Raw genomic sequence first — 17,253 nt, forward strand, 5'->3', positions numbered from 1 at the left:
AGAAATTTTCTCTATCAAAATGAACGTTTTTTGCAACTTTCTCATTTTCTGGTGGCAAGTTCAAATCCAAACCAGCAAACGCTTCGTTGTCATCTAGTAGAGTGCACGTGAACATGTACACTTAGACTTCAAATGTAGGGAGTATGCTAAATGTTGTTCAAAACAACTTTATTTTTGAATATGAAGGGAGTATGTTTGTTCAAAACAACTTTATTTTTGAATACGAAAGGAGTATGTAATAAACCTTTTGATGCCAATAATCAATTTTTTTTAATTTTTGATCAATGATTTGACCAATATTTTTTAACTAAATAAACCTTTTGATGCAACCGCATTCATGTTGATCAATTGTATACCAACACTAGATGTATTAAATTACACAACTATAGATGGATGTGAAAGATTTCTACTTAGCCTTGGCATGAAAAAGCATGCACTTCTTTTAAGGACGGAGGCAGGAGACATGCATCCTAGTGTCAAGTTGCGTGCATGAGTGTAGCTGCCAAAACGCCAGTGTCTGATGCATGGCTACTACCGCCAGGACATGAGCGGGGTATAGGGTCCAAGCTCGGCGCTAAGATCCGTAGCGCCGAGCTCGGCGTCAGAAACTATGGCGTTGAGACTCGGCCACGTTGGCTCCATGGCATTTGTCCATGCTGCCAGCGACTCCAACCTTGACGCCATGGCCTATGGCGTCAAGATGTGTTACCTCGGCGCCGTGGGTTATGGCGCTGAGCCTTGGGTCCAAAAAAAAAAGAAAATAAAACGTTCAAGGGTCTAAATGTGAATATTTATCAGTAAAAGGGCTAAAAATAAAAAATTCGGTGTTTTGGTCGACGTTCACGCCGCTCATACACCACGAGCAGGGGAGTAGGAGCTGCGAACTTACCCAGGGGCGGCAGATCCTTGGCGGGGAAGGTGGATTTGAGTGCTGGATGGCTGAATCAGGGTTCGGGAGCTCGGGTTGGGGTCTGGATGGGGCGGGCGACGCGTCGCCGCCGTCGGGGGGGGGGGGGGGGGGGGGGGGGGGGGGGGGGGGGGGGGGGGGGGGCTGGGTGAGAGCCATTTCTGTCAGGCAATCATCTTAGCTAATGCAATGTCAGTTGGCAAATACACCTGATTCAGGACCTCATCAAGAGTAGTTGTGTTAGTGGTTCTTCTGGGGGTCCTTTAGTTAGCGCCAACAGGGTCTGGGCTTCTCCCTGCTCCTCTCTAGTTTCAGTAGATGTTGCTTGTTTTCAAGTTGTTTTTCAAGAGAGTAGTTTGTCAGGCTCCTGGTCTTGGGGCCAGGGTAGTGGTTTGCTTCGGCTCTAGTAGCTTTCTTGTAAGTCGTTAATGTGTTTTTCTTTCTCTCGTCTAATAAAAATCCGGCAAATCTCTTGCCGCCTTTCTAAAAAAGTGCACAGAAGCATGAAGCGTCATGAGGATGAGCTATGTAATGTAGGATTCAATCATGTACCATAGTGATGCTCCACCCTAAAGCTGGGTAAAAGTGCAGCACGGCAAAGTTGAGGTGTGCCATCGTAGGTTAGCAGCAGGGGCAGGCACTCAGGCAGGCGCTCCAGTACCAATGGCAAATACATACTTTATCCGAGCTGAGTGAGAATCCCCTAGCCTGGAGATTGGATGGAACACGGAGAAATCTGCAGATTCTTGGGCGTCTGTCGGCGGCTCCGGCACCGGCACCGGACCAACCGCCCAGGCGCAGTGTGTGATCACATTTTCACCTGGCCGGGGCTGCTGCATGTTAGGAGCACCTGGTGATAGGAGACGGGCCTGAGGCGGTGAGGCCTCGCTGTCCTTGGTTGTTCTTATGGTTTCGGGCTCCACCCAAATGTATTTTTTTTTCTCTCGGCTTGCCTTTCAAAACCGGTTATTGACTGCGATGGCAACGGTATATTTTGGGTCCAAATTCCATTATCATACCTACCATATACTCGTGTGTGTATCATTCGGTATCGTTAAAAAATCTTAGTGTCCCGCGTGCGCTTGCAAGTTAACATGAAGGTTGAGGAGCAATTCGTATTGATTGTGGCAAAACTGGATATCAATCAAAGGGCATTCGGAGAATAGAGTAACTGACAGGTCGCGGAGGTCCAGGATGCGGTGGAAGATTTCAAGCTGGCCAAAGGAATTTGGATCTGTGGAAGCCTCTGTTCAATTTGCAAGTCTAGGTATGTAATTTTTGGTTGACTAAACTTAATGCATCTTGATGATCAAATTTTACACACTTATTGGTATAGAAAAGCATTGACTAAGTTGTTGTACATGTATTACTCCAATATAAGAAGCCTTGTTCTGCTATATGTGTGATAAATGATTGACATATGTAGTACTCCAATATGAGAAGACTTGTTCTGCATATCATGTTGCATATGTGCATAGTTATTTGCACTGTTTGGTTAACCGGAAGGTCTTAGAGGAATATGTCCCTTGGCTCATGATGTGTAGGTGTATGTATGCGATATGGTGCCCAGCGACCGAGGGTGACGAACAGGCCAGACATTTGTTTTGGTTGCTTTTGTCAAATTTCCTTGTAAGGTTGTTCTGTGGTTTTTCTCTGTTCTGTCGCCAGCGACAGCTAAAGCTCACGTTTTTTTTAGACTTTGAGGTTTGTTAATCCAGCAGAAGCTACATCGGTTCTGAGCAGTAGGTAACTGGTTCAGGTTCTGAACTTTTTCAATTCCTGGAGCAACCGTAAGCCATCCTTGCATGTATTAGCCAGCAGCAGCAGCATGTTTCTGTCTGCTCTCTCTGTCTCTGTTTCTTGCTGGGACACAATAGCTCTAGCTGCAGATTCTTATCATCTCACGCAGGTAAGCAACAGAGCATTGAGTTATTGATCTTCAGATATGTGCAACGCCCCAGTGAATCAATCTCTGACATGGAATTGCTTATTTAGTTATAATTTCTGTAGCTAGTGCGCTGGTTGCAGTTTGGTTGCATGTGTGTCAGTAGTGGCATCTGTTCCTAGCATGTCTTTACCTGTTATTTACCTAAACCTGCGGTGTACATGAAACCGTCGTGAATTGCTAGTCAGGGACATCTCCAATGTATGATGCATGCCTTAAGGACTCACAGATTAAAAATATCAGCCGATCCTCCAACTCATAATAAGGACGATAATCTCCATGGGAAAAAGCTTGGCCGGCAGCCGGCTGGAAGGATGAAGGATTCCAGGATCTAGTAGCACTGTGATAACTGATGAGCAACCTATCAAAGCGAAGTATATACGACTGTCATGTTCCCACCAGCTGCCATTTGGAGGAAGAGTGACGCTAATGTGCCAACTCTGTGTACTTACATCACATTTGACAAAGACTGATTTGTGTTGCTCTAGTCTTCGGCCCTGTTCGCTTGTCTTATGAGCCGTACTATTTCAGCAAACGAACAATGTTTTTCTCTCGCAACAAATCAGCGAACGGTACTTTCAGCCATGACTTTTCAGCAAAACGAATAGGGCCTTGGTCTCGATCTGGTCAGTGAAATTTGACTGCTGGTTATTAATTCAAGCTAGATCCAGTGGCAAGTGCTACCTTCAAGTATAAATCAGGAGCACCGCGAGTTGCCTTACGCTAAAACAAACACCGCCATCCCACCAACAAATTCCGAAGCTCCCCCGGCAGCAATGGCGCTACTCTGAGAGTTTCTCTTGCTCACCTTCGTCTTCCTTGCATGCTCTCCTGGTTCTATGTCCACAAGCAACACCACCGACTACCTTGCGCTCATGTCGTTCAAGTCACACGTGAGCATGGACCCGTCGGGAGCCCTGGTGCAATGGGGCAACCTGTCTGTTCCCATGTGCCAGTGGCCCGGTGTGGCATGCGGCTTGAAAGGAAGACGACTTGGCCGTGTGGTGGCGTTGAACCTCGCCGGGCTCATCCTTGCTGGCACCATCACCACGGCGCTGGGCAACCTAACCTACTTGAGGCTTCTCGATCTTTCATTGAACCACTTCCATGACATCCTTCCACCAGAGCTTGGTAATCTCCGCGACCTTGAGACTCTCATACTTGAAGTAAACTCCATCCAAGGATACATTCCACCATCACTCGCGAATTGCAGTCATCTTGCTGTCATTGCTCTTGATACTAATAAGCTTGAGGGTGAAATACCAAGCGAGTTCAGCTCGCTGCATAATCTCAAGCAAATCCCTTCTAGCATTGGAAGCCTTGTGAGTCTGAAAGAGCTCGTCCTGCAATTTAACAACTTAACAGGAAAAATCCCTTCTAGCATTGGAAGCCTTGTGAGTCTGAAAGAGCTTGCCCTAGCATATAACAATTTGATAGGAGAAATCCCAACAGAGATAGGCAGCATTGTCAATCTCACCAGTTTATATCTAGGTGTCAATCAGTTAACTGGAACAATACCTGTTTCACTTGGAAACCTGTCAGCATTGACCCTTCTCGGTCTTCCAGAAAATGAACTAAAAGGAAGCATCCCACCACTGCAAGGCCTCTCTTCTCTCAGTGTACTACAGCTGGGGGGAAACAAGCTAGAAGGAACCATCCCTCCTTGGTTAGGAAACCTCTCTTCACTAGTATCCATAGACCTCCAAAAAAACGGTCTAGTGGGTCAAATACCAGAATCATTAGGAAATCTTGAGCTTCTTACAACGCTTTCTCTCTCAAGGAACAAACTTTCAGGTTCGATACCCCATTCCATCGGAAACCTCCATTCCCTCAATGGACTTTATCTAAACTACAATGAGCTAGAAGGATCTTTGCCTCAGTCAATGTTCAACCTCTCTTCTCTTGAAATTCTGGCAATAAATTACAACAACTTGACTGGGGTTCTCCCAATCGATATGCACAGCAAGCTATCCAAACTCAAAATATTCGTTATAGCAGTCAATCAATTTCATGGCATGCTACCATCATCCATATGCAATGCTTCCACGCTTCAAGAAATTGAAATATCCAGCACCTTCATATCAGGAACAATTCCACAGTGTTTGGGAACTCATCAAATGAACCTGTCCATAGTGGTTCTTGCAGAAAGTGCGAAGCAACAAACGATGCTGATTGGAGCTTCATGTCTAGTCTAACCAATTGTACCAATATGAGGGAACTAAGTTTGGCTTCCAACAAACCCAAAGGTGTGCTACCCAATTCAATTGCTAATTTGTCAATAGGAATGGAGTATCTTAGCATCGAAGGCAACAAGATTACTGGAACAATACCTAGAGGAATAGGGAACCTCGTCAACCTAGAGGTACTTGATATGGGTCAAAATATTCTTGTAGGCACTATTCCATCATCTCTCGGCAAACTCAAGAAGTTGAATGTATTATCTTTATTAAATAACTAGCTCTAGGTTATGTAGCTCTAGGTATACTTCTATTTTATCTCTTCTAATTAATCCACAACGTAGGCTATAGCTAAACTTAAGACTTTTTGGGTGTTTTACTTACTTAAATATCTAAATATAGCTAAACAATTGCTAAAATTTGAAGAATATATGGGAGAGTTGAAATCTCTTAAATTTATGTTAGACACTAAAATAAATAGGCAAACTTAGTGTTTTGGAAATGAACTTTCTACTAACGTTATTGTATGAACATATATCAGTAAATTCTCCATAAACAACTTTCTTACAAAGAAATTATGTTGTTGGTTTCAGAGTATGGACTTTGTAACACCCTTGGTGTTACACCATAAATCATTTACTAAAACATGTCATGAGCATCATGTTTATGTGTTAATGCATGTAATAGAGTGTGTAGATCAATTTCCATAACTCAAAATGATCAACGGAAATGCGAAATGAAAGTTAATTCCAGTCATGTTATATCACTTAGGGTTTAAAACCAATTTTTATTAAGCAAAAATGTTATAGAACATGTATGTGATACTTAAATAAAGTTTGAAGTACAAACTTTGTAGATGACAATGAAATACCTAAGGTCAAAAAATGATATTACTAGCTAAGATTTCCAATAGCTTAGAAATGCAATTTGAAATAGAGTTCAACTCAGAACTTAGAAAATTTCTTGAACTTTGGAAAGGGTAGACATTGCTTTGTTCATCAATTTTTTGTAGAAAAATTTAGTTAAGAAGCAGAGTAGTGTCATGGACTATTTTAGTAGCCTAATGTACCCCCTAAAGTATGGTGAAGACGGTTTGGGTGTTTGGCCAAGCGATTAGTTGTTTTGGACGCTTTAAAAAGCGGGCATGGCACGTCCTCGGTCGGTTTCCTCGCGTAGGCGCGGTCACCGCACCCCTGAGCCATGACGTCGACGTGCCGGCCGCCCGCGCGTGTGCCTGGCCACGCTCGGCTGGCTGCTGTGGCCGACAGCCCAGGAACGCGGCTGCCCCACCTCACTGCCGCGCTACTGCCCCGCCGCTAGCTCCCAACCATGCGCCATCATGTTGTCGTTGCCCTGCCCTATCCCGCGCTGCGTTGCCATCATGTCCGCCACTGCTGCCTCGCATCGCGACGCTGCCGCTGCTGTCGTGTCGCTCCAGTACGCGCATGTAGGGTCGAGATGGCAGACTAGAGGGGGATGAATAGTCATTTCTAAAATTAATCGCGTCGGCTAACCGAAATAAGTGCGAAATTAAAACAATCGGTCTAGCCAAGACTACACGTCTCTATCTATGTTCTTTAGCATCTTGCAAAGATCCTAATTAAGCAACTAAGGTGCCGGGCTAGCTAGAGCTCACCTTACCAATTCTAGAAGCAAAGTCACAAAGACCTATGCCACTAGTACTTCAAGCAACGAGGGAGCTCCTACACATGCTAGTAAGCAAAAGCACAAATCCACCTAAGCTCACTAGCAATGCTCAATAACAAGGCAACCAATGCCAAATTAGAGAGCGCAAATACTTAGCTACACAAACTAAGCAATGTTACTAACAAGGTTACACAAACTAAATTAGCCACGCAAGGAAGCTACTTATATGCTACACAAGCAAGAAGATAACTAGTGAGCTACACAAGCTAACTAATTACAAGAGCGACTACACAAGCTTAATGTATATGAAAGTAACATAGATGACCAACGGGCTGGCCCGGCCTGCTCCTCCGAGCCATGCCAGCCCGGGCCCTCTAGCCACCAGGCCGGGCCGGGCCAAAAAAAATGGGCCTCGAGCCGGGCCGATGGGCTCGGGCTGCATGGCCAAATATAGAAAGTAATCACAAGCTTGTGTAAGGGGATTGCAAACCAAAAGGAAAGAACAATGTTGACACTATGATTTTCTCCCGAGGTTCACGTGCTTGCCAACACGCTATGTCCCCGTTGTGTCGACCGCTCACTTGGTGGTTCGGCCGCTAATTGGCATCACCCGCCAAGCCCGCACGTCGGGCACCGCAAGAACCTACCCTAAAAGTGAGGGTAGCTCAATAACACGCTCAAGTAAAGTTGCTCTTCGTGGCTCCCGCAGGGCGACCACAATGCCCCTCACAAAGCTCTTCTTCGGAGCACCGCACAAGCTTCTTATGGGCTTCAACGGAGACCACCACTAAGCCGTCTAGGAGGTGGCAACCTCCAAGAGTAACAAGCACCACCGGCTTGCAACTTGATCACCTAGAGCCACTCGATGCACCTCATGATGCAATCACACTAAAATCGCTCACTTACTCAATCGGATGAACACTATCAAGCTAGAGTGAGTTAGGGAGCTCCTAAGCACTCTCAAGCATGGACACAAAGTCCCCCATGGTGCTCAACCCAAACCATGGCCGAGACCACCTTCTATTTATAGCCCCATGGGCTAAAATAGCCGTTAACCCTTCACTGAGAAAAACTTGGGACGACCGGACGCGTCGGTCAGATCGACTGGACGCACCCCGCCAGCGTCCGATCACGCTACATCGTCCATGTGTCGCTCTAGTTCAACCAGAGCCACCCGATCTCAGCGGCAACTTCGCGCGCAAACAGTTAAGTTACGACCAGACGTAGCACAGTGAATGACCGGACGCTCCTACGCCTGAGTTCGGTCGTTTCTAGAGACCTCCCTGAGCCTCTATTTTGCGACCGAACGCGTCCTGTCCATCAAGACCGGACGCAAACCAGCGTCCGATCAGTTCTGCGCCTGCGCGTCCGGTCTCTTTCAACGCCAGCGTCCGGTCGAAGACCGACGCCTGCGCGTTCTCTGCTGCCACTGACTGGACGCACCGGTCCTGCCAAGACCAGCGTTCTGTCACTTATAGTGACCTCCTTTCGCCTCCATTTCTTCCCCGAGTTGATCCACATCAACTCCAACTTCATCTCCTTTATAAATGTGCCAACACCACCAAGTGTACACCACCATGTATATGTGTGTTAGTATTTTCACAATCATTTTCCAAAGGATTAGCCACTCAACTTGCCACACCACTCGATCCTAGTGATGATGCAAAGTTAGATCACTCGAGTGGCACTAGATGACCGATATGCAAACAAGTTTGCCCCTCTTGATAGTACGGCCATCTATCCTAAACCCGGTCATCAACTTCTCTACAAACCTATGACCGGTGAAATGAAATGCCCTAGGTTATACCTTTGCCTTGCGCATTCCATTCCATTTCCTCCAATGTCGATGCAACACATGCACCAACATGATCAACAATGATATGATCCACTTCATATCATCACATGATCATATTGGTTCATCGATCTTGACTTCACTTGCTTTTCACCATTGCCTTCGTCCATCGGCGTCAAGTCTTGCTCATGCTTCACCGCCACGCGGTCCATCGCTTCAAAGCCTCCGACTTGCCCTTCATGCTTGCAACCGATCCATCAAACCAAGTCATGTCTAGATCTTCTCCACATTGATCACATGACTCAATGTCATGTCTCATGTACAATGAGCTCCTTCATCATCACATGTGTGAGCTTTGCAACATCTCCAAGCCATTTCCACCTTCATGGCATATGTTGCTCACACACATATACCTATGGACTAATCACCTATGTATCTCACATAAACACAATTAGTCTACCTAGGTTGTCACTCAATTACCAAAACCAAACAAGGACCTTTCAATCTCCCCCTTTTTAATAATTGATGACAACTCTACAAAGATATGTAAATTAAGCTCTTTTGGATTCATACTGCTTGCCCAAGCAATTTTATCATGTGTAAATGATTTTGAACAATTACTGCAAACCTGAAATGGTAGTATTAGCTCCCTCTACATATGTGCTAGAGTGTTTGGTTTGAAGCTCGCACATATGCATAGATTGAAATTGTGGGAGAGTAATTGCTACCAAATGATGCTAAGGTGTATAAAGTAACCCTTTGAAGCGTGATACCAATCAGAGTTGCACTTTTAACACCATCCTTAGCACCATGAGTAGCTAGATATCACTTGGAAATAAAATCACTAGATACCTCATGAAATCAACATTAAAAGCAAGGTACTAGCATTACTTGAAAAGCATACCAAGTGTCTAGCTATCATCCTATGCATGCTAGTTTTCATTTCATCAATCAAATTCTACAACTAGCATACACCACACAAGCATGCATATCAAATTTTAAAAATTTATGCAATGCAAGCAAGCACATGACTATGCACATATCAAATGCAACCAATCAAAGTTCATGAGCTAGCTCCCCCTACTTGTGTGCTTCTCCTATCCAAGAATTGTTGATCCATCTCTTTTCTTCAATGTTGCTCCCTCTTTGTCCATGTCCATGTCCAACCACTACTTCTTTTCTTTAATGTCTCCCAAAGCTTTCATATCTTTGTACAATCTCTCCCCCTTTTTCATCAATTTCCATAAAAGGTGTGCTCCTTATTGATGCAGAGTTTTGCATTTGCAGTAGATTGTTGAGGCTTGAATCTTGCATTTTTTATGAACATCACTTGATTGTTGAAATGACACCACTTATAGATACCACTTGTAACTTGTAGGTACCACTTGTACCACTTGTAGGACTTCTTGAGATACCACACATATGATCTTTGATCTTGATACCAATTTGTGGGACACCTCCCCCTAAGTCATGTCATGGGTCATCCATTTGATATACTCTTGTAGGTGAGGGATGCATTCTTCATTTGATGATCACTTGAAGTTGAGGATCACTTGTGGAACCATCGTCTTGCATGATTGATACCATGTGTTGATGTGATACCATTTGAAAGATTTTTCTAGTATGGAACCACTTGTTGGATTTATCAATAAAAACTATTTCTTGAACATTTGCTATCTTCATGAGTACCACTTATAGGATATCACTTGTGAGTTGATCTAGACATCACTTGAGAATTCTTGATGAGATACTTGAGTCTAGATACCACTTGAAACAAACAAACTAGATATCCATTGCATTGTTATCTTGTGCTTGTACTCTTATCATTATCATGAGCTTCTATGATTGACTTAAACTAAATTGATTTGCCTAAACTTCCAAGTCCGATTTGAACCAATGACAAGCTTCTTCACACCTCTTACAAGGGTTATCTTGCCAATGTTGTACTTGTCACTTGTTAGAAATCCAAATTAAATCAAGTACTTGGGTTCACTAGCTCATGAACATATTCATATACTAACCACTAGATCAACTAATCATTCAAGCAATAGTGGTAGGCTGTGAATTTAAACATTTCATTTGTTATGCATGATCCTATGAAGTATGAACTATATGCACTAATTGCATACTAGTAAGGGATGAAATGATCATGCACATTACAATGATACCTTTGCTATGTTGGACTAGAGGATAGTCACATAGATTCTAATTCATTACTCTAATAGCAATGTGAAGTCCAATTATAAGCTTGGTGAAGATCAATCATTATAGATAGAGTCCATTCTTCACCCATATGAAATGAGAACCACTAATTCTCAAGTGCACTTTTTTGTTGTGGTTAGCTTGCTTCATCTTTTCATCTTTACTTGCATGAGAGCATCAATGTGAGAATACCACTTAAAACATCATGACTAGCTCTCTTTTGGGTGTTGCTTGCTTTTCTTGATCAATCCTTTTGATTTCTTCAACTAAGCATCTCAAATATCCCTCGGATCACCACTTCCATGCTAGCCTTCCAAGTACCACACTTGGTTTACCTACACATAGGCGACAAGCCCCTACACTAGGGAGAAGTGACCTCTCTCCAAGAACCATTCTTGACACTCACTTGAAATATCTTGATTGATTGATCCAAGTGAAGGACTTAACTTGATGGGTAACCTTGATTTCTTCTTTAAGTCCTTTTCTTTCTACTTGTTTAAGTCTTTTTCTGTCTACCAAATGATTTCCAATAGTCATTACAACTTAAACTTCATCTTCATCTTGAGTTTGATCTTGATCTTCCAATTTGAGTACCAAATGTGTGCAAAATACACTCCACAATCAAGTTGCCTTGTACTCTTTGCTTGTCATGCTTCTAGATCATCTCAAAACCAAACTTAGGTATGTCAACCACTTATAAACATGTTTCCAACTTGAGGACCTTTCAATCAAAGTGACTCTAGATCAATCCAACATTTGTCACTTATCTGGCAGATTTTGTACTCTTCAAAGAAAAATGCATATCTCCCAAAATACAAATCCAAATACCACGAAATTTAGTGGAGATGTGCTTCACTAAGTTATCTAGCAGATGAAAAATTTGAGCTTCATTTGACTTCTCGATTGCTACCATATTTTAATTCTTAAACTACTGCTACATGCTAAAAACTGCTGAACTATAGCTGACAAGATCCACTCCAAAACTGAAGCATATTTTATCCAATTCTCATGAAATTTGTACAGCATCTTATACCATAAGTCTAGAGCATGAACACAAATTTTTATGCCAATCCAATAAGTTTGGATCACTCAAACATGGCTAAGATCACATCTAGCTCAGATTTTACAATATAGGACAGATTTCAACTATTGCGCTATACTTCATCAAATATGAATCAAACTTAAAACCAACTTGTTTGAATACTTTCACAAGACATAAGTCCATTCAATCCACTAACTAAAATTTATCTCATGAATTTATCCAACACAAATCAATCCAAACTTGATTACTAAGCAATTATCGATTTAATCATCTTATAGCAAGCAACCTTGCATATTTATCCAATTCAATCAACTCATATGCACCCAAATGAAATGATCAACAAGAGATATACCTTGGTTAATTCATGATCATCCAACTAGCAAGCTTCAACTCAATTATTTGCAAGCCATCAAATATATCCAATGAATCACCATCAACTTGAATTATAGCACTTGTATGATGTAGCACATTTGGACTTCACTCAATTATCATGGCATTGTGTTTGGATGTGCACTAGGCTTCATATCTTGACTCAACATATGATGATCAATATGAAATCAATTGAATCAAATCTCCAATGCTAATGGTACCTACAAACAATCATCCACTTTTTGATGGTACCCAAACAAGTTTGGGTCCTCTCAAGTTAGGAGCAATATACTTAGGCAAAGTCTTAGTATGAGTAGCGGGATATTTTGTAATAGCAACCATAGAGATACCATCACCATCCTTTCTAAGCATAGAATCATCATCAATTGAAATAGACTTAGGAGTGTTACCTAGGGGATATGAATATGCCATGTATCCCCTTTCCCAGTATGAGTAGCACTTTCTCTCTGATTGAGCCTTCTCTTCCTTGCTCATGTGGTGCTTCCCATTGCCTTGCCTCTCATGGATTGCTTGAGCCTTCTTCTCAAACTTGGTAAGACACTTAGAGGCAAGTGTTCCATATTTCCACACTTGAAGCACTTGATGTGAGCATAGACTTTCTTCTCATTTTCATTCTTGCTCATCATCTTGGCATCTTGAGTTTGCATTGGATGCCTTGCCTTTCCACCCCTTCTTGTTTTCTTCTTCTTCGTCATCAAGTCACCACCATCTTCATGATAGATCTTGACTTGCTCTTAGGGTGTCTTCTCTTGCTCAACTTATGGCTTTGATTGAGGCTCTTCTAGTTGCTTCACCAATTGCTTGGTTGGGCACATTGAGGTAAGATGACCCCAAGTGTGGCACTTGAAGCACTTCACATGCTTGAGCCTCTTCTCTTCTTTTATCTTCTTGAGCTTCTCAATGTTAGGGTAACCATTTGTAAGGTGTCCCGCTTCATGACACCGATAGCACATGGTATGAGAGAGCTTTCTTTGTTGTAGCTTCTTCATCTTTCTTTCTCTCTTTCTTTCACCCTTTGTCATCTTCTTCTTAAAGCCAAGGCCACACTTGTCACTATAGTTTCTTTGAGTCTTCAACATGTGCTCAAAGGTGACTTTAGAGTTGTAGCACCTCTCTAACTTGTTGCTCAATTTCTTCACTTCATTCTTGAGCTCATTGTTCTCCTTCAAAAGGTTAGTCTCACAAGACATAGAAGTAGAACAAGCATCTATATGTGAAGAACATGGCATTTCTAATAAATCATCATAAGAGGTGGATACATGCTTCTTGCCTACATCACAAGGGTTAGCAACATTTTGCCATTTATCAATTGATCCATGTGATGAGCTCTCATTATTTTTAAGTTTCTTTGTAAACACTTTAATGAGAGAAGCATGTTGTTCTAATAATTCTTCATGAGATGCAAGTAGTGTCTCATGATTCAATTTTAGAACATCAAGTAATTTCTTATGTTCTTCACAAGTGTTCTTTAGAAATGAGTTTTGATTTTCCAATTTTAATGTTTTAGCTTTCTCATTTTCTAAAGACATGGTCATGCTAGCAAGTATACTAACAAGCTCATCATATGAATCAACATGATCAACCACATTAGCATTTGATACCTTGGTGTCACCTTGTGACATGAAGCAATGTGGTGTAGTTGGAGAGTTTGTAGTAGCATCACAATCATGACTTGAGCATGAACCATCATCACCATCAAGTGTGCATGGGGTATGATCATCATGTACATCACTTTAGGCATCACCATCAATCTTGTCAAGTGAACTTGTAGTAGATCAATCATCATCATCACTTGACCATGAGGAGGAGCAATCTTCCACAATCACCAAGTTGTGGTCATGCTCAACATCCTCATGCGCCACTTTCTTGGGCTCATCCTCCTTGAACTTGCCATCATCCCATGTGGAGGAATCACCGAAGGTGCGCTTGATGAACTCCCATATCTCACGAGCGGTTCCCATGATGTTTACTTGCTTCATCAAATTAAAACTCAAAGCATCCATTAGAAAACAACAAGCATGTGCATCAAGTTCATAGAGAACTCTTTGAGCTTTGGTGAGATTTCTATGATCCAAGACATGGGTGAGACCACTAGTGACAATCCACCAAAACTTAGGTCCCTTTGCATAAAAATGATCAAGCATCTGATTTTTCCAAAGTGCAAAGTTTTTTGCCATCAAAAATATGTCTCGCAAACATCTAGCCCACTAGACATCATCCTCTCGGGTCGGTGAAGACCACAAATGAGAGACCTAGCTCTGATACCACTTGTAGGGTTGAGATGGCAGACTAGAGGGGGGTGAATAGTTTTTTCTAAAAATAATCACGTCGGCTAACCGAAACAAGTGCGGAATTAAAACAATCAGTCTAGCAAAGGCTACACCCCTCTATCTATGTTTTCTAGCACCTTGCAAAGATCCTAATTAAGCAACTAAGGTGTCGGGCTAGCTAGAGCTCACCTTACCAATTCTAGAAGCAAGGTCACATAAACCTATGCCACTAGTACTTCAAGCAATGAGGGAGCTCCTACACATGCTAGTAAGCAAAAGCACAAAGCCACCTAAGCTCACTAGCAATGCTCAATAACAAGGCAACCAATGCCAAATTAGAGAGCGCAAATACTTAGCTACACAAACTAAGCAATGTGACTAACAAGGTTACACAAACCAAATTAGCCACACAAGAGAGCTACTTCTATGCTACACAAGCAAGAAGGTAACTAGTGAGCTACACAAGCTAAATAATTATAAGAGCAACTACACAAGCACAATGTATATGAAAGTAATCACAAGCTAGTATAAGGGGATTGCAAACCAACAGGAAGAACAATGTTGACATGATAATTTTCTCCCGAGGTTCACGTGCTTGCCAACACGCTACGTCCCCATTGTGTCGACCACTCACTTGGTGGTTCGGCGGCTAATTTGCATCACCCACCAAGCCCGCACATCGGGCACCGCAAGAACCTACCCCAAAAGTAAGGATAGCTCAATGACACGCTCAACTAGAGTTGCTCTTTATGGCTCCCGCGGGGAGAGCACAATGCCCCTCACAAAGCTCTTCTCTAGAGCACCGCACAAGCTTCTTGCGGGCTTCGATGGAGACCACCACCAAGCTGTCTAGAAGGTGGCAACCTCCAAGAGTAACAAGCACCATCGGCTTGCAACTCGATCACCTAGTGTCACTCGATGCAACCTCATGATTGAATCACACTAGAATCGCTCACTTACTCAATCGGATGAACACTATCAAGCTAGAGTGAGTTAGAGGGCTCATAAGCACTCTCAAGCATAGATACAAAGTCCCCCAAGGTGCTCAGCCCAAGCCATGGTTGAGACCACCTTCTATTTATAGACCCAAGGGCTAAAATAGTCATTACCCCTTCACTGGGAAAAACTCAGGATGACTGGATGCGTCGTTCAGGTCGATCGGACGCACCCTGCCAGCGTCCGGTCGCACTACACCATCCATGTGTCACTCTGCGTTCAACCATAGCCACATGATCTCAGCGGTAACTTCATGCGTCAATGGTTAAGTTGCGACCGGACGCAGCACAGTGAGTCCGGTCGTTTCGAGAGAGCTCCCTAAGCCTCTGTTTTATGACCGAACATGTCCTGTCCATCATGACCGGACGCAAACCAGCGTCTGATCAGTTCTATGCCCGCGCCCCTAACTCCAGCGCCGCCTACGTCACCGTACGTCACATGTGACCGGACGCAGGCCCGGTGCGTCCGGTCACTTTCAACGCCAGCGTCCGATCGAAGACCGACGCCTGCGTGTTCTCTGCTGCCACTGACTGGACGCGCCGGTCCTACCGAGGCCAGCGTCCGGTCACTTATAGTGACCTCCTTTTGCCTCCGTTTCTTTGCCGAGTTGATCCACATCAACTCCAACTTCATCTCCTTTGTAAATGTGTCAACACCACCAAGTGTACACCACCATGTATATGTGTGTTAGCATTTTCACAATCATTTTCCAAAGGATTAGCCACTCAACTTGCCACACCACTCGATCCTAGTGATGATGTAAAGTTAGATCACTCGAGTGGCACTAGATGACCGATATGCTAACAAGTTTGCCCCTCTTGATAGTACGGCCATCTATCCTAAACCCGGTCATCAACTTCTCTACACACCTATGACCGGTGAAATAAAATGCCCTAGGTTATACCTCTGCCTTGTGCATTCCATTCCATTTCCTCCAATGTCGATGCAACACATGCACCAACACGATCAACAATGATATGATCCACTTCATATCATCACATGATCATATTGGTTCATTGATCTTGACTTCACTTGCTTTTCACCATTGCCTTCGTCCATCGACGACAAGTCTTGCTCAAGCTTCACCGCCACGCGGTCCATCGCTCCAAAGCCTCTGACTTGCCCTTCACGCTTGCAACCAATCCATCAAGCCAAGTCATGTTTTGATCTTCTCCACCTTGATCACATGACTCAATGTCATGTCTCATGTGCAATGAGCTCCTTCATCATCACATGTGTGAGCTTTGCAACATCTCCGAGCCATTTCCACCTTTATGGCATATGTTGCTCACACACATGTACTTGTGGACTAATCACCCGTGTATCTCACATAAACACAATTAGTCCATCTGAGTTGTCACTCAATTATCAAAACCAAACAAAGACCTTTCAATCTCCCCTTTTTTGTAATTGATGACAACTCTACAAATATATGGAAATTAAGCTCTTTTGGATTCATGCTGCTTGCCCAAGCAATTTTACCATGTGTAAATGATTTTGGACAAGTACCACAAACCCGAAATGGTAGTATTACCTCCCCCTACATATGTGCTAGAGTGTTTGGTTTAAAGCTCGCACATATGCATAGATTGAAATTATGGGAGAGTAATTACTACCAAATGATGCTAAGGTGTATAGAGTAAACCTTTGAAGCGTGATACCAATCGGAGTTGCACTTTTAACACCATCCTTAGCACCATGAGTAGCTAGATATAACTTGGAAATAAAATCACTAGATACCTCATGAAATCAACATTAGAAGCAAGGTACTAGCATTACTTGAAAAGCATACCAAGTGTCTAGCTATCATCCTATGCATGCTAGTTTTCATTTCATCAATTAAATTCTACAACTAGCATACACCACACAATCATGCATATCAAAT

The 17,253-nt window shown here is 43.0% G+C and overlaps 1 protein-coding gene across 1 annotated transcript; it reads left to right on the forward strand.

Annotated features, from left to right (window-relative positions):
* Positions 1–3,727: 3,727 nt before the first annotated feature.
* Positions 3,728–5,047, forward strand: LOC136526480 (probable leucine-rich repeat receptor-like protein kinase At1g35710). The gene has a single exon (XM_066519139.1). It carries the CDS (start codon positions 3,728–3,730, stop codon positions 5,045–5,047), a length of 1,320 nt encoding a protein of 439 aa, XP_066375236.1.
* The last annotated feature ends 12,206 nt before the right edge of the window (positions 5,048–17,253 follow it).

The sequence above is a fragment of the Miscanthus floridulus genome, chromosome 19 (genome assembly GCF_019320115.1).
Source record: "Miscanthus floridulus cultivar M001 chromosome 19, ASM1932011v1, whole genome shotgun sequence".
NCBI lineage: Eukaryota > Viridiplantae > Streptophyta > Magnoliopsida > Poales > Poaceae > Miscanthus > Miscanthus floridulus.